Below are 22429 nucleotides of genomic sequence, written 5' to 3'. Positions count from 1 at the left end.
TCATAAAACAGACCCTTTCCAGCTAAAAAACAAAACAAAACAAAAAACTGTTTACATTTGCAGTATGCTTTGAACATCCATGTCATTCTATGAACGCAACCAAAGAGTTTTCCTAGCAGAGAAATTCAATATCATGAATCCCCTGACCTGAATCCAACGGAGTATTCATCATACTTGCAGAAAACCGAAGAAAAATGCCAACAAGAACAGTTAAGTGAAGATAATGCAGAAGAAACCTTGCCATCAAATTATTATTTATGGCAAATGTGTTGATAAAAGAAATCTTCTAATCCGAAAAAATCAGATAAAGTTAGGGCTGGGTGAGTTTAAGAAAAAAAAAATGGTAACACTTAACAATAAGGGTCCCTTAATTAACATTAGTTAATGTATTTTTAGACACTAACTCATGTTTAAGTAACATGACAATAATTCATTTAATCCCTTATCTAACATTTATTAATATATTAATCAACATGAGTTAATGCATTTTAAGACAATAACTAATGTTTAAGTAACATTACAATAATACAATAATTAATACAATTGCTTATCTAACATTTATTAATATATTAATTAACATGAGTTAATGCATTAGTTAATGCATAACCAGACAGTAACTAATAGTTTGGTAAAATTAAAAATATATACAGTATATCGGCCTATATAGGGTAAGGGTTTGTTAACTTAAGCATTTATAATTTCTTAGTTAACTTAGTCCACTTTACAATAAGGGTACAAAAAGCATTCCGTAATGGTTAATAAAGGTTAAGGGGGGGAGGGCTAAGCATTTATAATTTCGCAGTTAAGGGATACATGTGCTACACTTTACAATAAGGGTCCAAAAAACATTCAGTAATGTTTAATTAAGGTTAAGTAATACTTATGATGTACGTTCATGTGAAATAATACCATACTTAAGGCCAGGTTATAATATATAATATATAATATATATAATACATTACTTAATATTAATTCACATGTACATTAGTGAAATAATAAATAGTTATTAATGTATACTGGTACTAGTAAGTGATTATGTTATTTTAAAATGAGAAACATTGTTCTGTGAGTCTGGGCGCTGCTAACCTAACCTTAAGTATGGTATTATTTCACGTGAACGTACCTCATAAGTATTACTTAACCTTAATTAACCATCACTGAATGTTTTTTGGACCCTTATTGTAACGTGAAGATGTAGCACATGTGTCCCTTAACTAAGAAATTACAATTGCTTAAGTCCGCCCTTCCCAACCTTTATTAACCATTACTGAATGCTTTTTGAATCCTTTTTGTAAAGTGTAGCACATGTGTCCCTTAGCTAAGAAATTATAAATGGTAAGTTAACAAACCCTAACCCTAAATCCAAAACCCTAACCCTAACCCTATATAGGCCTATAAATATTTTTAATTTTACCAAACCATTAGTTACTGTCTGGTTATGCATTAGCTAATGCATTAACTCATGTTAATTAATATATTAATAAATGTTAGATAAGCAGTTATTTTAATTATTGTAATGTTACTTAAACATTAGTTATTGTGTAATAATGCATTAACTAATGTTAATTAAGGGACCCTTATGATAAAGTGTTACCAAAAAAATCAGATCAATCTCTGTGATCGTCCGTGTCTTATTTAGTCAACCATATGTATATACAGATGCAAACTGACTAGTATGGAAGATTTTTTTTCAAGCAGTTTATGAGGGCTGCGGCTATCGATTAGTTTAGTAGTCGATTAATCTATCAACTACTTAGTTCGAATAATCGAGTAATCGGATTAGGAACAAGTGAACATTACAGAATAAATTTTAGGAGCTGTAAAATAGGGCTGTAACTTACGATTATTTCCATCATTGATTAATCGGACGATTAAGCAAACAATTAATTGATTAATGGGATTAATGTCACTTCTTTCAATTACCTTCACAATTTACCTGCATCAATAATCAAATTCATTGGCAATTAATTTATTAATCAATTTAATCATTTTTTGCAGCCTTATTAAGAAGCTAGTTTAGACGGTAAGATGTCCAAAAATTGGCAAATTTGTGAATTGTTGTTTTCCAAAGTAAAAGCAGATTATGTTTCATGTCGTACTTGGACTTAACAAAAATATAATGAAGAAATCTGATAATACTTACAAATGAGAAGTCATATATGTTATAATTTCAAGAGTTTAGACACCTTTAAGGTGAAGAACGTCATAAACGATTAATCGGTTATCACAATAGTTGTCGATAAATCTATTAAATGTTCCACCTCTACAGTTTTTTGCGCTACAGGTGTGCTTCACTGTAAAGTTAACTACACATTTGGAAAACTACACTAGAATAGATTTCATTTTTGGAATGCCGGCTAGTAATATTCAATATATACAATATACACTAATATAGTAATAATAAATAATAAATTTTATTTCTAGAGCGCTTTTCAAGCTACACAAAGACGCTTCACATGAAAGATGGAATCAAAATAACAACAAAACAATCATACAATTAGAATAAAAACAGGATAAAAGTAAATAAAAAAATTAAGAGGTGAGGATAGAACAGAGCTAAGGACGTTGCAGGATAAATCTTATTTATTTTATTTTGTATACAAAGATAGGCACCAATGAATAAAAACTACCAATTAAAAAATGTGAAAAGAATAGAGATCAACAGATATGGAAAAAAACAACAATAGCCATCATTTCTTTTTGGTCAGATCGCCCAGCCCTAGTTATTTTAGGTGTTTTTTTTTCTTATCATGAGCTAATTCAGTGTTTTGGTGAGTCAGGCAAATCCTTCCCAGGGTAATATTTTCTTTAAACAGTTTACGTCCACCTTAGTACAGAATGTGAGAGCTTTTGCCGTCTATGGTTATTCCACATATCTGTGAATGAATGATGTGAAGAAATGAGGTTTTCAGGACTCAATGAATGGCCCAGATTCATCATTCTGGCCTCACAATAATTTTCTTAGTCATCAGCTGGAAAGTGAGAGAGGCTGCCGCACACTCGTCTGGGCCGCTTAGCTCATGTACTGCGCTGTATGGGAAGCCGCAATAATGGAAATTTTAAGTTATTTATAGTTTCTTATACAGTAAGCACAAAAGAATTGTGAAGTAATGTCAATAAATTGTGTTGGTATTGATTGACACCCATAGTGGAAAGTGATTGATTAAAAATGTGTTGAAAATTGTTGCTGGTGTTTGTAGTGAAAACAAAACATATTATTATGAATAAAAATAAATAAGGTCCTCACAATCACCAGATTTTAACTCATTTTTAAGAATGGATTTAATACTTCAGATTACAGTTTTGCAGAAGGATGAATATTTTTTGCTTATTTTTATAGAAATGTTTGCATAACCTTACTACGACAAACTGGAAATAATCATTTTTATTATTATTCCTACTTTTTTCTGCAGAAAATCCTTGATTTTTTTTTTTAAAAATTCATAAATCATAAATAAATGATTTCCATTCAAACATGCACCAGGGATGCACAACGAAAAAATATCAGTTGAATCAAGTGTAGTGTTAAATATTAATATCATAAATAATGCAAAGTATTATCTTTTTGAAATGCTCCAAAGCCTTCAATCCTCACAATTGTTTTTCAGATTCCATGAAAATAACCAGCATTTACTCACACCTCTGTTGGCCTTCAGTGAAATTGGACTTTTGGGCTTTATTTATGCCCAAAATATTGAATTATTGATCATTTGTACACCTAGTAAAAGCCTACAGCTGCACTCTTACGCTACATTAGCGAACTGAGTGTTTGTTCTTACACAAAATTCCAACTAAAAGAGCCCAAAGTGGAATAATGAACCGGATCGAGACTGGCTTTTCTCAAAATGTTTTACGTCACAAGTAAGTACCACACAACAAATTTGCTTTGGCGTAAAGCAGTGCAAAAATAATTTGTACCGCCAGAAAATAAATGTTGGTAATCCCTGCCAGGAGGTGTTAATTGTCCAGTTCAATAAAACTGAGAATGCTAATGTTTTAGTGGCAGTCTATTTGTTAAAGAAGATGACGAGCACTGCTGTGATTGTCTGCGAATGGCAACCAGTGAGTTGATATCACTTCTGAAGGCAAGTACCCATACCATTTTCCCCTTTGTTTCAGGGCCTTAGTGGACATGCTGCGACACCAGTCCGCTCCAGTACAGCAGGACGAGAGGAACAACAGCGTGGCTCTAACGGTGGCGGACGGTCAGGGGACACTGGGCCGAGCTCAGAAAAACCTCTACGCTCCAGGACTGCCGAGCAAAGACAACAGATGTGAGCGCCGAGAGCTTTTTGCAGCACAAACCCACAACTTTATCGGCGTGTATTGTTTTGTGGATGGAATGTGTGAATACATGTTTTTTTTTAACAACTTCTGCAACAACAGTAGCGTTGTAGTTTTCATGACCTTTTTCACAGGAGTAGTAAATTGTCGACTATTTACTCCGATGTGTGCACAATTGCCCTTTTGTTGTTTATTGTAGTAAAATTTCATCACGTTACTGCTATAAAAACATGTTGTAAAGCAGTGCATGTGTAGAAATGTTCGCAACACTATGATTAATTAAGATTGTAATTTGCCATTCATGATCCAGTCACTAGAAAAGCGTATGAGAGGGTGTCAAGTGTGCTTGAAAAAAATCATCTCTTGATTGGGTAAAATGAACTATTATGTTTTTTTTGTTTTTTTTTTTTAATTACAGTGGGAAACCTACAACATAATTTTATAAACACCTCAGGCTCCAGTCCTAAGCACACAGCAACTATTGGTAAGTATGACCAAATAGAAGTGCCCTGAATTACAAGTGACTTACGAGCCAATTATATAGTTGCAAAATTTTAAATACTGACAAGCTTCAGTCGTGTCATTTCCCTGACAAGCAAGCTACTAAAGTACTGCATCATTGGTTGTTATTATGTGGCAGCAAGGGTGTAGGTTTGCATAAGAACGGTAGGGACATAACACTACCAACTTTTCAGGATGCTCAAATTGTCTCCATCAACTTTCATTATTTGCATTATATAATGTGTTCAGTTATATAGGTAATTTAGATGGTTTTTCTGTACGTTGTAAGGATAGAATTGACTGTAGCGTTATTTAGTGAATTACTTTCATTATGTTCAGACTTATGTTGACCCTTTTTTACTTGCTGAATGTGCCAGTCCATTTTTTTTCATCAAACGCACATTTGTTTGGCTGATGACTTGGCCCCCCTACACACACACACACGCAATCACAGCCCCGACACAAAAAATACAACATGGTGCCTCTGTCGAAGACGAAGAATAGACAAGTTTTTTACTGCTAGCAGCAGCCACCGTGAGTAATGTAAAAAGACGTCAATGTTGTGGAGGTGGGGAACACACCACTAATTTTGCCACTGAAAGTTCGACCTGCATCAGAGTTAGCATAACATTAATCTGTGTGAATTTCTCAAACTCGAGTAGGAAGCTGCTTTGAAAGAAAACTCCTCCTGTATGTGTTTTCGACTGTTAACGTTATTTAAACTGTGAGAAATGTTGTGAACTCTGCTGGAAACTATAGAACCAGCAAGATGCTGCTTAGAGACATTCTGTGTTTCACAGGAAAGAGGTGACAGTCAAAAAAAAAAAAAAACAAAAAAAAAACAGCCATGCTGCTGCTTGAACACTTTTCATTCATTCATTAAAATGTATTTATTTTCTCCATTATTTATGTAAAAATATTTTAATTTTCAGCCTATGACATTTTTTTCAGATAATCACACATTAATCATAATCGAAGTAAAAAGTTTAATTAATCCAGATTTAAAGTTTTTTTAGGGCTGTCAAACGATTACAATTTTCAATCGAGTTAATCACAGCTTAAAAATTAATCGTAATTAATCGCAATTCAAACCATCTTTAAAATATGCCATATTTTTCTGTAAATTATTGTTGGAATGGAAAGATAAGACACAGGATGGACATAAGCATTCAACATACTGTACATAAGTACTGTATTTGTTTATTAAAACAATAAATCCACAAGATTGAATTAACATTATTAACACTTATGTGTATTTTACATTGCTATTTGATTGGGAATGCGAGTTCTCTTTGCATTGAGCGCTTTTCTTTTTGTGAACATTATTTTCTTGAAAGATAGGAATATTATTCTTGTTGTGCTTTCACTAAATGATACTGTAGCGACTTAACTGTTCGGCCCAAATGCATAATGGGAAGTTAGGCAACCATGACTGTCAGTGGTAGCTGCAAATGGTATACAGTATGTTCTGTATTGTCTTCAATTAGGCATTTTAAGAAAAAGAACGTCTCCTGCTCCGCCCAAATGCATGATGGGAGGTAGGGCCACCATGACTGTCAGTGGTGGCTGCCAATGGTATACAGTATGTTCTGCGTTGTGTTCAATTTGGCGTGTTAAGAAATAGAAGTCTCCTGCTCCGCCCAAATGCATGATGGGAAGTTGGGCAGACATGACTGTCAGTGACGGCTGAAAATGGTATACAGTATGCTCTGTGTTGTGTTCAAGTAGGCGTGTTAAGAAATAGAACGTCTCCTGCTCTGTCCAAATGCATGATGGGAAGTTGGGAACCATGACTGCTAGTAGTGGCTGCTTAAGCCGTTCACATGTCAATTAGCTTTTCTCTGCCTTTTTGGTCTCAATGTGCAAAAATGGCATCATTGTGAACTGTTTGAGGCAACGCATGAACGGGTCATTACGTCCATGCGTTAATTGCGTCAAATATTTTAATGTGATGAATAATTACTGCCCGTTAGCGCGATAAATTTGACAGTCCTAATTTTTTTCCATAACTGCTCAACCCGTTGACGCATTTTATAAATGAAAATAAGGGAGAAGAAGATGAAAGAGAAAACCAATTAAAGCAATGTATTACACTTTTGGTGAAAGACAATGTAGGCTAACATGTAGTTCCATGTATAAGTTAAGTAGTACCCCCCCCCCCCCAAAAAAAAAGAAAGAAAAAAAAAAGAAGAAATCCTTTATATGAAGCAAAGGGAGATTGCCCCATTTTGAAAAATGATTTTCTCCCATGAAAACAACAATTAACTTTTTTCCTTTCACCGTAGGAAACACATGAGCATATTAATGAGAAATATAGCCCGTCCCCAGCAAAAAGAGTAGATGCAGGTTATGCTGTTACAGCGTCCCAAACAATGTTGAGACCAAACCTATGCCCTGCAGACAATTGTAAGCTATACTTACTTGTTTATAGGTTTTGGTATCAATAGATTGCACATATTTATGAACTTTATTAATTACTCAAAAGCTAAAAAAAAAAAAAAGATTCAACATACGACAAGTCACACTGACCTATAAAGAAAGTAGCCCGCATACAATATTAGTATGCTAGTAAACGAAACAAAATGGTGGACTCACCACATAAGGGACTTTATAGCGTATAGGGAGTAATTCCAAACACAGGTCTGTTGCTGTGAAAATTGGACTGATGGAAACACTGCTGCGTGCTGCTCAGTATATTATGAGGAGCAAATCTCATTTAACACCGTTTTCCCCTCGTGGCCCCTCTCAGAACGCACCCCTCGGATGAACAACGCACAACTGGCAGCGGGAGGCACCTTGCTCTCCAATAAACACAACAACACCAAGTCGCAGCCTTCCTTCCACCACTCCCTCCACAACCTAGCCCAGCTGCCTCCCTCCTACGAAAGTGCCACTAAACCCGAACTCAATAGATACTCTTCACTTAAACGGCTCGGTAAGTGCAGTCATTTTTCCAAAGATGGCGACACTCTCGACCCTGATGTGTCATCGTGTTCTGATAAATTGAGTGAAATTTCGTTTGGTTTTCAGAAAAAGGTCTCGACGAATACTCGTCTGGTTACTGTACCACCAAGCGGCGGCCTCACACCGCCCAGCCGGCTCTCCAGTCATCCCAGCACCACCTTCACTGGGGTGGCGACTACACACTAAGTGGTAGAGGAACACTTCCCAGGCACGCGGCCCGACCCTGGATTCCGCCACCCCCCTCCGGCATGCCTGCCTCACCAACTCCCAATCCTTACCCCCTGGATCCACCGGAGCCCCAGTACAACCCTAACTACGACACTCTCTCCAAACCCAGAAAAGTCAAGTCTAGTGACCAGCTGCTCAACATGGGTGACGTCCCTGGTAACACAGGGACCCTGTCGCGTCTTTCCAAGAACCAGCAGCACCAGTACTACAAAGCAATGGCTGCCTCCAATAAGAACTCCAACACGCAGACCCTCACCCGCAAGACCCAGGACAGGCAAGACAGGCAAGATAGGCAAGACAGGCAAGACAGGCATGACAGATCAGACAGACAGGACCGGATGCTCATGTCCCCAGACCACTTGGAAGAGAGAATGGGCGGTATGGGGGTCATGGATCCGTACTCCCACCCAGGTGGGGGCGTCCCTACACTCCCTCGCCAGCAGAAAGCCCAGTCCCAGCAGAACGTGTGCGCCACTCCCTCCCTGGATCGGCACCACATGATCAAGATGAACTCTCACCCAACGTCCGGAAGAGAGCAGGAGAGGAACCCGGGAATGACCGGCCATATTAGCGGGGGCATGGGCTGGGCGGGGGAGATGCCAGCGGCGGGTGTCGTCATGGGAACGGGAACCTTAGGGGGCCACAACGCCCGCAGGATGGCTTTCGCGTCTAAACGGCAGAACACCATAGAGCAGCTGCATTTTATCCCGGGAGGGGGCGGTGGCGGTGGTAGTGCCGGGTCAGGGGGGAGCAGCGGCAGTCAGGGGATTAGAACGGGGAGCAAAAATGAGGTTACGGTGTAAAGAGGCATTGTGCCTATCGTACAGCTTGCCCAACGCCGCGGGACTAAAGCGCCTGTTTGCATTTAAACTCGTAGATTCTTAGCTGCCAGAAATATAATATTATTGTTGTAACGGTATTATACACTACTCACAAAAACTGAAGATTTTTTGGGGGTGAAACTTTAGGTTGTGCTCTCTTGCCTGAAATTAGGCTACGTTCACACCATATATTTATGTGTAGATGTTCACATTGCAAAAACAAATGTGACTCATAGGTGAATGACTCAACACACAACACATTGTCACGTCGTAGTGTTTAAAGCAACACTTTTCAACCTTTATAAAATATTTTCATAACATTTGTGATGATAAGTCGACTGACAACTAGTTGAATGACGCCTCTTCTATATCTTGAAGGGGGTCTGTATCGCTTTCACCTGCACTAATTAACTTGGAGGAGGGTGGCAGGCATAGGCGGAGTTTGACTTTTGGGGCAGGGTGGGCACAATATGTTGATGACACCGAAATGCAGTGTCGGCAATAAAATTAACTAACAAGAATATTTATAATAATAAGTTGAAAATGAACATTTTTGGTTTCCCATCATTCATGAGGGGGATTCTAAAATCAGGTTGCTTAGGGTATACTTTTCGCCAAGATCGTCATCCATTGAATATGGTATGCCCACCGGTGTCGTGCCAATGTAGTTACCCCAGTCTGGGTGGAGCCACTGCACTGCACTGATTTGCTTGATTTCCGTGTTGTGGTGATGTAGTTATCTACGTAGTTATCTACGGGGTTTTAAAACATGGCACAGCCATCAAAAAAAACCTTTTTTTTTCTGTCGTATACCTTAACATACGTACTGAACGTTAAAAAATATATAACTGTGGTTCTTTTCTGACTTCAATTAATTGTTTAAGTCGACAACCCTCATACCTAATGTGTGTGTGCGCGCTCCCGCGGCCAGGGGACACAATTTTTGACGGGGGTAACTACATTGACAAGACACCGGTGGTAGCTGTACAATTAGCGTCTTTAGTGGGGCAAATTGAAACACTGCTCACCATTTTGGATGGTGGTGTCTAGCGTTTCATGGTCCACATTTTCAATCCTTGGTTCTTGCTAAGTAGTTGTCGCTTTTGAAAGCTTAGGTTTAAAAAAAAAAATAGCCTATCCTTCTTGCCTTTTCGGTCCTCGGGTGGTTTGGCTAAGCATACAAATAACCACATAAGGTGCTAGTCACATAATCTGTTCGAAAAATAATTGTGACCCATTGTAAAAATTGTTTTTTTTTTGTTCATTTCATTCATTTTTTAAATTTATTTTATTTTACTGCTTTACAACTTTTATGGTCAATATTTTACCGGAAAATTCTTAATTTTAAAATCATATATTGTATAGGAAAGTCAATTACATGCAATGACACTTTTCGGCCACCAGAAAATCCGCTTATGGTGGCAGGAACCTTGCCAGACAACAAAAAACTACAAATGTGCTGACTGCTTTATGGCATATGTCACTTCCCCCTTTATTATAAGGACGGAAGCCGATGCGAACACTTTTGCACAAATTCTGCAAGATGTCAGATGGCAGCGCAACAAAAAAGACAAAACGTTTTGGAAAATAAAAGGGAGGCTACCAGGATATACAGAATAAACTTTGGCCCGGCTTTCACTTGCTGGCATGATACCCCCCCCAACCGAACTCGTCAGGTTAGCCACACTAAGCCACATGGTTGCTAACCGTCATATGCTATTGGCTAGCCACAAATGGATTCATTACCTTATTACTATTCAGCCTTCACACAGCCGCTGGAGACATAAATCCATGGAGACATTGAATCCATCTGCAGGCGACCGGGAGATTGATTTTTCATTAATGGATTGATTGATGATTTTATGACACTGCGCGGGTATGCGCTGGTCCTCATGGGAAAAGCCGTCTTCCTTAAGGCAAAACACTACTGCTTTTGTCCACCGGCATTGCTAAAATCAAACAAAACGTAAAAGTTACCAAGTGTGGCTTTAAGGAATTAAACACAGTCCAACGTTGTCAAGCTTTCTTGGCAATTGTGAAGATTTTGTGCTAACAGACCCAACGTTTTAGGAATATTTTCGTATCAAGTACAAAAAAAGGTTTTCACCTGTTGAGGACGTATAGGTCACATGCATACAGATCGTGCTCATACTGCATTGGTGGGTATATCAGATTTTTTTATCCACATAGGGATGAGCCCAGGTTGGGTTTGAAAAAATCAGAATTTAAGTGTTTACACTGCATGAAAAAAATCAAATAACATCATTCGTCATATACGGGGGAAAAAATCAGATTTGACCTTTAATGTGAATTTAGCCTTAGCATGACCTTTCTCTTTAGATGTACATCCAACTGATCAATGTTTCAGTACTCTTTTCATAACTTGGACCTAAACGGCAAAATTGATATCAATTGATTGCTTTCTTGTGATTGAATGTATTAATTCCAATTGAATTACATATAATGGCAAATAAATGAAACTCCGTTTTTATGTTCCCTGGCATTTCAAAGCTGCTACTGACGTAAAACATTCGCAGCTAATCACAGAGGTACCTGACATCCATTTTAAATTGTACACACTAACATCTTACTGTACTGAAACATAAACTCATTGGCTGTCATTGACGGTGAATGATCGCTGCCATCCTCCAACAGATTGGATGTCTAACACTGTCAATGGCAGTTAAACTGGATTATTCACTTCCAGCCCTCCAAGTTCAATTGGCTTGGACATCTATCAATTTAATTTAGTTGGTGAGAGAGCATTTTTTAATTCATTCTGAAATTTCACCTAAAATAAAAAATCTTTACCATTTTGTGAGCTGTGTATTTAAGCAATTCTAATTAGTGTTGTAGTAAAACATGCTAAATACGACCACTTCTTAGAATAGTTAGGCGAGCTGCAGTTGTGTGATAACATACATCAGCCATATTTTGTAAGTGAATTTGCCATCTTTGCCATATACACAGCAGTGCCATTACTTGCACAGAACAGTAGGGTAAAACAAAGCAGTACAGTAGACCGTTTAAAAAAAAAAGCACTCAGGAGCCATATTAGATAAGAGATATGATGTATATAAAAGGACTGAAGAAGAATGATGAGAAGAGGACAAAGTACGAAAGAGAATTTATTAACAGAATGAAGCAGACTACCTGCTTGGCCAACCCTCGCCTACAACGATTTATAACCGAGACGATTCTCGTGGGTGAGCGGCAAGACACCGGTCTGACCTCGCCACAGGGAGAAACTGACTCGCACTGCTTCCCGTCTGTGAGAGTGACTGTTCTCGGACTTTCTGGGATGACGGCTGGGATGACGCCGCAGGCATTCAAACTGTGAACCGACACCCATCAGTCCCAATGCCCGGGTTGCCTCGTTTGCCATGTGACCTTAGCTTAGACAAGGAAGTCTCACCGGTCCAAAAGTGTGGAGACGAGAATGACGACAGCATCCCGTTGTTTTAAATCAGGATCTGACTGCAAAAACAAATGGGCTACCAAATAACCAAGAGCCATGATTTCAGTGCGTATACAAAGTTTACACATGCCTGTTCAAATGCTGGGTTTTTGGGATAAAATTTGAATGTCATGGGAAAAAAATTAAGTTTTCCGTGATATTCTAGTTTTTGGGAAGGAGTGAATGGAAATAAATCAACTTTTACATGCTATTCCATTTTTTTAAAATTCAAATATTTTGGAAAGGGTCTGTTATACCAAAACGTTTTCCATAGTATTTTAGTTTTTTAGAAATTATATATTTTTGGAAAAGGTCTGTATATTTTTAGGAAGGGTAATAAAGGGTCTAATATGTTTTAATAATGGAAATAGATGAATATTTCCATTAAAACTTTTTTTTTTTTGTAAAATAATTGAGAAAACTGTGGAAAAGTTTATTTATTTTCTTAATTTAAAAAAAGTTTCCATGATGATCATTATTCAAATTTTAAAAAGTCTGTCTAAATAATTAAATTAAAAAAAAAAAAAAAAAAAAAAAAAAAAAAAAAAAAGAAAATTATGGAAACATTTTATTATGGAAATAAAATACATTTTCCATAATATTCAAATAATTTTGAAATTCATTTTTTTTGGAAAGGGTCTATACAAATACATTTTCCACAATATTCAAATCATTTTGAAATTCAATTTTTTTCTGGAAAGAGTCTATACTACTGTCTATAAAAGTAAGATAAGCCAAGGCAAGGGAAATTTACTTATATGGCACAATTTAAAGGTACAGTAAATTAATGTGCTTTACATATAAACACTAATATAAATAATTTAAACTATTTTTTTATTTTTGCAGCAGCAGTGAATGATTATGTTTATGTGTCCTCATTGATGAAAGATGTCTATCCCAGTCATGGCAGTGAATGAGTTAAAAGAGACAAGATAATTATCATATAATTGTTAAATGCGATTGGAATTTTAAAGTGCCTCTGATTAACTCATTGGCTGCCAATGACGGTGAAAGACGTCCAACTCATTTGAAACGGTGACAAACAAATTTAAGTTCACCCCCGTAAAAAAGGAAGGAAAAGGCCACATGTGGCTCTGGAGCCGCATTTATCATCGTCAATGGAACTAAAAGAGTTAACCCCAATTAAACTCCGATTTTACAATAGGCTTCTTTTTAAAAAAAACAACCCTTGCTCTCATTTTCTTTATAATGGCAAAACCCTGCATTTGAACAGGGGTGTGTAAACTTTTCACATGCACTATACTTAAGAATCGTCAACTTGCTTTAATGTAACCGAAGATTATGTTTTTCTTTCGTTTTTGTATCGATTTAAACAGAGCACAAATAGACCATGTCGCAGAGGTTGCACGTACCCAACATGTCCTTCAAAGCCATTTTTGTGGAGATACAAAGAAAACAAAACCACAGAGGAAGCTGGTCAGACAATCACCATTTTAAACGCGTTTCGCCAATTCCAAACGAGCGAGCGATTTTCTGTACAGGCACGGAAGACTCGGGACGGCCAGGATGCCCTTTTCCAAACATCTTCCCTCGCTGTATCATAATGCACTTCAGCCAGACGGAGGGTTCCAACACAAAGAAGAAAAATAACCCCAATAAACATCAATAACAACGCTTATCAATATTAAGGGCTATCCTATCCTTATACACTGTAGTATGTGATATCTGTGGTCCATATAAGATGCTATCTCTTGATTTTGTGTTGATATTGTCATTGCGTATTGAGTATTCATGACAGAAAAAAATGAGCAATTGGAGCGCAGTTCAAAGAATCACATAACAAGACTGAAATTTGCACAAATAGCCGGGCCCTTGTCTTTTTTTTTCTCTCTCTCCGTTTTTTAACGAAAAAGGGAATTCAAGCGCTCGCTTTTCTCTCACGAAAGGACATAGATTTCATCCGAACAATCTTCCTATACGCAGTGCTAAATGTAGTTGTTATGAATATGATGGAGTGTTCTTATTGATGATTATTATAATTGTTATCGTTATTATCAACAATTATCTTCTGATGTGATGTTCATTTACTTGGTGGGGTTTTAGTGTTTGTTTTCGGATCAATTTTGGCATCCGCATTATGTTTTTTTTTTTTTTTTTTGTGTTCCTTACATGCGGGGTCTTTGATGCATGCCTGGATCTGTTCTACAACAAAGCATTTACAGTACGTCTGGACTTTATGGTCTTTTTATTGTTTCTAGTTGTACGTACTGTGCCTATAGACATTGGCCTTATGGCGTATTGATCTCATAAGATTTCTTGGGTTGACATAAGAGATTGAAAAAGAGTATAGTCAAGTGGTTTGGAACGGGGTTTTTAAGAATACCAAGAGATTCTACACTGTAAAAAAAAAAAAAGTTGGCAGAACTTGAAATTTCAAGTCAACTAATTTTAGGTTTTGCAACAAAGGTAAAAACTCAACATTTTAAGTAAACTGGATTTCGGTTGAGAAGTTGGAACTCAATATTTTAAGTAACTGGACTTCACGTTAAAGGTGCTATATGGAGTTAGTCACATTTTTACTTGCGACTGCCATCTGTGGCTTAAAGCATAACTACAGCCTGCCTCAAGCTCATGCATGGGGCACAAGCCTTTCGCCTATCAAATCAGCACCAGAAAAGTGTGTTAGAAAAGTGTTTTTGCCAAGCGGTTACAAGGCGGAAGCTTGGTGAAACAGCGCTGCTGCCACAGCATAGGTGGATGTGCACAGCCATGTGTTCGCCCAGAGTGGTCGAATCAAACCCTCTCTATTGAAAGAAAAATATAGAGCTTATTGTGGCAGTCTCAGTTAAAATGTTAGGGCTTTGTGTACTCATCTGTTAACACTAAAAATTCTGTATAGTACCTTTATGTACAGTGATCCCTCGCTACTTCGTGCCCTCAGTCCATTGCAGATTTTTTTTCAATTAAAGAAAAAAAATACAGATGAACTGTCCCAAGCCAATCGATAGTCTCACGCTCCCTCCCTCCCTCCCTCCCTCCCTCCCTCTCCCTGCTCTTTGTTTGTCAGAGAGTGAACTGGAGTTGCTAATTTAAAAAAAAAAAAATTTGTTGAATTTTTGTGTGTGCTAATCAACGATTGGCCACATTTATTTACATGTTAAGAAACAACAACAAAACATAGAAAACAACAGCTGCTTCAGCGAGCATTAAAAACAACCAATCTATTTGTCCTCTTCTTATACATGATCCTGTATGTAGTTGCTTATTAAAGTAAACGATGATTGACAGATGGTTAAACCCTAACCTAACCCTAAACCCTAACCCAGAGACTCGACCTTCAAAGGGCCGCATGCGTCGTTTAACTTAAACAATTGCTGTGGCAACGCATTGTGTTTAAGTAAGCAGCTGGCGCGGATTTGAGTGGACACTCAATGAAGCATTTAATAAAGACAAGCATTTTTTTTTTTTTTTTTTTAACTTTTCTTAAATGGATTGGGCATGTACTTTTTCTTGTTTCAAAATAATTCTGTGGGATATGTTTGAAACATCATAATTATTACATTTAAAGTGCTTCAAAACCCTTTATTAAAAAAATAACGTTTTATATATATGGCGGAAAACACTCAGGTGACTTGAAGTTCCGCTCTGAGACCCCCAATTTTGCCAAATTTCAAAATTGTCCTATGTGTGATACATCATTGGAAAGCTTAAAATCTGGGGGAAGAAAAATTTTGAAGAGCAGGGCATTTAAAAAAAAAAAAAAAGTTTTTTAAACCGCAAAATCCTATCTGGAGGTGAGAGCACGCGAAAGCAGAATTACAGACGCCATGACTTTAACGAGATATTATCGCGTACTTACCTTGTTTCGATCCAAAAACTCCATGTAGCATGTATCACTGAGTGTCAAGACACAGCTGTGGATGGCCACAGCTGGATTTTTGGGGGATTTTATGGATGAAACATGATAATATAACAAGGGTCGCGATGCAGAAATCGCAGACATCAAGGAATGGCCAAGATTTACTTTTACCTATATTTACCCTTTTAAACGTTTTTCTCATTTTTGTTGTTGCTTGAAACGATTATTTATCATCTAATATATCGGAGAAAATGCGACAGTAGCAACAAAAAAAATACAATTAAGCGATAATTATGAGGTAGATATCCGTGACTTTTTTTCAGACGCCATTTTTCTCATTGGGACATAATTTGTTTAAAAGTTTAAAATATGTGAGTGAATAATTTTTGAAAGTTTTTTTTTTTTTTTTTTTTAAACGAAATATGAGACATTAATCAGTGATTCTAAGTTAATAACGATAGACATTTTCAATAATAAATATAATTAATTACCTTCGTTTTCTGGCTGGGTTGAAACAAAAGTGGTTGCGCGACGTCTGTAAACGGGGGTTTTCAGAGTAAAACGGACAAATTAAAAATAGTTTGGGGGCTTTATGCGCCATGAATCTGCTATGGCAGCATATAGACATATTGTTCTATCAAACACATCAGTTCTTTTGGCTACAAATACAGCAGTTTCTTTTAAAGAGTGCAAGAGCAGAAACTGGTTTTTCAGTCTTGTCTGTGTTTTCAGCCATATCTATACATCAAAGTTTTTTTCAATTATACTTTGGGGGAAAAAGGTTAAAAAAAAAACATGTCTTATATGTATCTCTTTCCAATGATAGATCTGAATAAATACATTGAACAAAAATACAACCCCCAAAAATTTTTTGGAGGGTGGGGAACTACATCGAGGTGGGTTCTTGTCCCCATTAACCGAGTAAAACGAGGGATCACTGTAAACATATAAATTGCTACAGGAGGGAATTGAACCTGACTTCACTTCACACAATCTATCAAATTCAGATTACTTAAAAATTTCAGTATAACTCACAAATTTGATCATGCAATTTAATACAACTGTTTTATTCAATTTAGAATAGATTCATGATATTAATGTGATAAGATTAGTATACTCCAAATTCAATTTTACTTAAGAGAACTTGAAAATTTGAGTTATGTCTACTTAAAAGTTAGTTAGCATGACTAACTGAACGTACATTTTTTTTACGGTGTAATGAGTTAAAAATGAGACACATTTAAAATGTTTCCATTGTAAAGGTGTGACATTTATGGGATGTTTATGTCTAAGATGGCCTGATGGTAAAACATCAGTGATTTTTTTTCAGGGAAATAGACCCTTTCTCACAGTGGTGTCATACCAGTTGCGCTCTGTCTTAGCGTCACTTCAGTGCCGTTTTCAATTAAACAAATGGCCGTCAGACAAAGTGTACGTTTTCTGACGTCACATGTAAAGGGTCTATTATTGAGAGAGTTGTCTAAGTTTAGTTTTGAAATTTTGAATAGAGCCACAAAAGGTCTGTAGCAAAGTCTGTAAACTCTCATAAGCCATATCCATCCTCATATTTTTCTAAATGGTTAATCTAATTTGTGCAAGTATCGTATTTTGTATAGCTAGTACAATCAGAAAACAATTTTGAGTGATATCTTCATTAATTTGAGAATTAAAAAGCAAATTCTGTGTTAGTATTTAATGAATTGTACAGTGCCAAACTCATAACGTTTGCAGTCTTGCTTCTTGTCATGACCTTCTGTGTGGCTACAATGGTACACTACTGTATATCTTTTTTCACTGCTGAGAGCTAACTAACGAAACACGGGAATTTAAGGGACTTTTTTTTTGAAGAGAAAAATGAATGAACATGGTGTGTGTTTTAAACCATTATGAATTCATTTAGAAAGAGGATGCTAAATGGCCACTTCAAATGTCAAAACAAAGGTAAATGACAATTGTAAGGATAACAATGGTGTTGTCCAGTAGCCTAAAAATGAATTAATTTTCATGATTCTGAGTTTGAACCGACCTTTTTTTGGGGTTATTGTTTATTACATCAATTCCCTTGGATACGACAATGACTTACAGAGAATTTGTATAATAAAGTTGGTGGGAAACATGGTTTTTGTCATGTTTTAACACAGCTCAGACCAAAGTCATCGTTATAAAAGAAACGCGGAGCATATACAGTACAGTGAGAAAACTGCTGGTCAACATGCACATAAATGGAAAAGTTGTATAATGCAGTTGCAGCAAGGTTATCCAGCACCTGTGGGAGTAGATAGCTCCACTTTTGATATATGAAATGAAAAGTACAAATAGCCTCCAAATAACTGTCTCAGCCACACAAAGTTATATTGCGCTTTGCACTCTCACCAAGGAAATTGAGCTCGTATTCAAAAAGCCTCTTGTGATTGCGTTTATTGCACCGAGATGTATTGGGAGATGCAATGAAAGAACACAGCAGATTGCTTTCCCATCTACAAAAAAACATCACGTTTGCAGCGATGCTTGTAGTGTGTGTAGTTCACCACGAGGGGGGTAAAAGGATGCTCGCATATATTTGCATGGGAAATTTACATTGGAACAATTACAATACAGCTACTCTTAAACATGTAGTGGAATGTACTCATAAAAATGGATTAGTACTATATCTTATTTGAGGGCTTCTTTTTCTGATTTATATGTACTTTTTTTCGTCCTCCGAGGATGATGACATAACAGAAAAATAATAAAAATAGAGCCAAAGCCAACCTTGGAAGAGATCTTTGTTCAGTGGTTTGACGCTACAGATTCGGAGAAGCAAGATATTTCTCAACCACGGGCTTACGTTGTCAGTTCCAGGTGCATCCATAGATTTCATTGTTGAATCTCATGCCAGTTTACAAGGACTAGCTGCGCACAAGCTTGATCAAAAATTCTCAAAGAAAAAAAAATACATGTAATACAGTAAATGTGTATTTTTGTTCAGGTGTCATCATCAGGTAATTCAGCACGGATTTTAAATATAATGCTAAATTTTTAAAACATAACACTTGACACTTCAGGTAGATGAGTTTTAAGTTATTTGTGACCAACAGCCGGATTCATTCCCAAATTATGATTGTTTTTCTTAAAAGTGGTTTCAAACTTGCTGCCCAGGAGCCAATTGCGGCCGACGGGACAATATTTTGCGGCCTCATTTGACATCCAGTTGTAGTATTAGCAGGGGTGAAAGTGGGCCAGAACGGTCAGGAACGCAGTTCCGGTATAAGATTCAGGGCCAGAATGCAGTTCCGGTATAAGATTCAGGGCCGGAATGCTGTTCCGGTACACTGTGCTTTGATTCCGAGAATATGACAGCAACTGTCAAAACGCTATGTAAAAAAAAAAATTTTTTTTTTTTTTAAAAAACCCTAAGCTGCCACACATGCAATTCATCTCCAAGAAGAAAACAGTCTACCAACATCAGATTTACAGGCATAATAAAGTGCTTGTGTAGCGTAATCCGTTTCCACCAATATACCGTATTGGCCCGAATATAAGATGGTGTTTTTTGCATTGAAATAAGACCGAAAAAGAGCGGTCGTCTTATATTCGGGGTCTAGACGTTATACCCATTCACGACGCTAGATGGCGCCAGATATCATTGAAGTGAATGCTGAACTTGACTCCCCAGGCCAAAGCGAACCCCTGACACGAAGAAGAATCTCAGACACTCTCAAGTTTAACAAATTTGCATTATTTTATTGCAATGGTTTTCCTTATTCAGATTTGTTTCAAGACTACAGTTACTGCGATGGTTAATGCAGTTATTGCAATTTTGTTGTTTTATCACAATAGATTGGTTTATTTACATTTAAAAAATCAGAAGCCATTGATTTACGAATGTGATTGCACTTTACATATTTAAATGTTCAGATATTAAGATTTGAATGAGGCAAAATAACATGCTTTTTCTCTCAAATATATTGTTATAATCATTTGTTTCAGATGTACTTTAATTATTTTCCGTATAAAAATTAATTTGGTGTTCTTTTTTCAAACTTGAGTCTTGAAAAAGAGGGGGTCGTCTTATAATCAGGGCCGTCTTATATTCATGCCAATACGGTATTTTTTTATTATTTAAAAAAAAAAATGTTTACATTAACTTCAATTTTAATATACATCCTATGATCTTAAGTAGTTAAAATTGAGATTTGGCATTTAGTATGTGAGGAAATGAGGGAAAATGAAAATTAGGAGATGGAGGTTGGGGTTGTTGCTGATTTTGTTAACTTTTATTTAGCAAATCATTGAAAAAATACAATTTTAAATAAAAATCAGTTTTTGTATGTGTGATAGAAATAACTTTGCTAAAACAGTTTTCTCTGCATTTCAGTAGTTTAAGAGGTTTGACCCCCCCCCCCCCCAAAAAAAAAAAATAAAAACATAAATAAAATTTCTGACTCCATGGCGACCTTCACGTCGGGGAGTTCCGGCAAGAAATTCTAGTCACTTCCACCCCTGAGTATTAGTGTTGCCTGCACGTATTTTCTGATGGAAAATAAACATTTTTTAAATCAATAATTTTATATAAAAGAATAAATTGACAGATCAATTTGGGAGAGGAAAAAAAGTGATTTTTTTTTAAAAAAGCCATGAGTTTAAAAAAAACAAATAATCCTAAAGTACATTTGATTTAAAAAATTAAAACTTCAAAAAAACAAATTGTAAAAAATTAAAGAAGGATAAACACATTCATTCAATTAAGTGCTCTCTGTGTATTTTGCTTGAAGAATTATATTCATTTTTGTATTTTGTTTTACAAATCGCGTGTCTCTACACATGGCTTAACTCTTTGTCTGCCTTTAACAGCAATGAACATCTAAGGCATTTTAACTGGGAAGCCAGTTGAAATGTATTGCATGTCTATTATCATCAATAGGTATTGTCAATGTCAGTTTCCCTCTAACTACTACAACACATACTCTGTGACCTGGGCTGGCAGTGGATGAGTTAAGCTAATGATAACTTTTGAATAAAAATTCATTGTATTGACCACTGTCTCTGAACAGGTTTAGAAAAAAAAAATCAAAGAAAGAATAAAAACCTCAAAAATACTTACCCCATAAAAACCACAAATACGTATTGCATGATTGCATTATGGCCATCAGAGGAAGAACTGAAATGACCTGTGATACAAAAACGGTGCCCCTTAAGATTAAGATGACGCATTCATGACCACACAATTATTTTCATTTAATGGAAAGATTCGCTCTTGTCCTGAATGTCCTCACTGATTATTCTTCCAATTCAGACATGATGACTACTTATGAAATTCTGAGCGACACATAGCTGTAGGCTGATTCACATCAGTGTGATTATGACTGAATAATAAAAATCATGTAAAATGGAGAACAACAAAGATCTATCTCATATCCATAAAATGTGCCCTACGTTTTATGATTAGAGACTAATAGCATTTATTGAAAAAGACTAGATTCCATCTCTCACAAGAAAATGGCAAAGTAATTTTGTTAAAAAATTTAATAAGAACCTAAAAGTAATTCATGCAAGCGTATAGGTTTGCATAGAGACAGTAGCAACATTAACACTACCAACTTTTCAGGATGCTTAAATTGTCCCCACCAACTTTTAAAACAATCTTATTTGCATTGTATAATGACTTTGGGTATATAGGTCATTTATTTTGTCTTCCCATTTGTTGTAACGCTAGAATTGACCCTACCATCAATAAGCGAATTATTTTCATTATGTTCAGACCTAAGAGTGTAGATTTGGTCTCAACATTGGTATGGACAATATAACAGCATAAACTGCATGTACACTTTTTGCTAGGGACGGGACATTAAAGGGCAACTGGAGAGCTTTTCGGATTTCGCTCTTGAGTGTTTTACTCAGTCGAATTGTATTAAATGCATCATTCGCCCTCTCAAAAAGTCACATAAAAGAAGAAAAAAAAAAAAAATTGACCGCGTAGTCTTTGAGTTATTGCCATAGCAACACCATAGCAACGAGGGACGCGCCGCCCTGCCGACCGCTACCTGATGACGTAACTTCAAGGGAGCCTCGCCACCACTCTGAACACGGAAATATAGCACCACGCTATCCTCGCCATATATTGCATACATTTTCTGGGTTTTACTCGCGAGATTCGTTATGCCATCTCGATGTGTAGCGATGAATTGCTCACAGGAAGACTCGAGACTCTATGAGTGGTCCCCAAAAACTTCTCCTACAATGGTTTGGATCGTTTTTGTGAGCATGCATACAGGTCCCCAATCGGCTCATTGTTTTCATCATTTCAGCGACGACAGCTTTTAAAATCTACAACAATGCAACCTTGGTTTTACAAATACGTAAGTAGACCCTTAC

General features: G+C 36.7%; 1 protein-coding gene across 2 annotated transcripts in view; it reads left to right on the top strand.

Moving 5' to 3' along the window:
- The window catches only part of LOC130915108 (protein shisa-7), a 28042-nt gene extending 12043 nt beyond the window's left edge, over positions 1 to 15999 (top strand). For both annotated transcript variants that reach the window (XM_057834847.1, XM_057834848.1), the window contains 4 exons: positions 4120 to 4274; positions 4703 to 4768; positions 7535 to 7720; positions 7816 to 15999. In XM_057834847.1, coding sequence (XP_057690830.1) covers positions 4120 to 4274; positions 4703 to 4768; positions 7535 to 7720; positions 7816 to 8780 — 1372 coding nt within the window. In that variant the 3' untranslated portion in view covers positions 8781 to 15999. The remainder of the gene's footprint in view (positions 1 to 4119; positions 4275 to 4702; positions 4769 to 7534; positions 7721 to 7815) is intronic.
- Positions 16000 to 22429: the final 6430 nt, after the last annotated feature.

The sequence above is a fragment of the Corythoichthys intestinalis genome, chromosome 4, assembly GCF_030265065.1.
Source record: "Corythoichthys intestinalis isolate RoL2023-P3 chromosome 4, ASM3026506v1, whole genome shotgun sequence".
Lineage (NCBI taxonomy): Eukaryota > Metazoa > Chordata > Actinopteri > Syngnathiformes > Syngnathidae > Corythoichthys > Corythoichthys intestinalis.
Note: the sequence above shows the minus strand (reverse complement) of the source record. Positions and strands in the feature narration are given on the sequence as shown.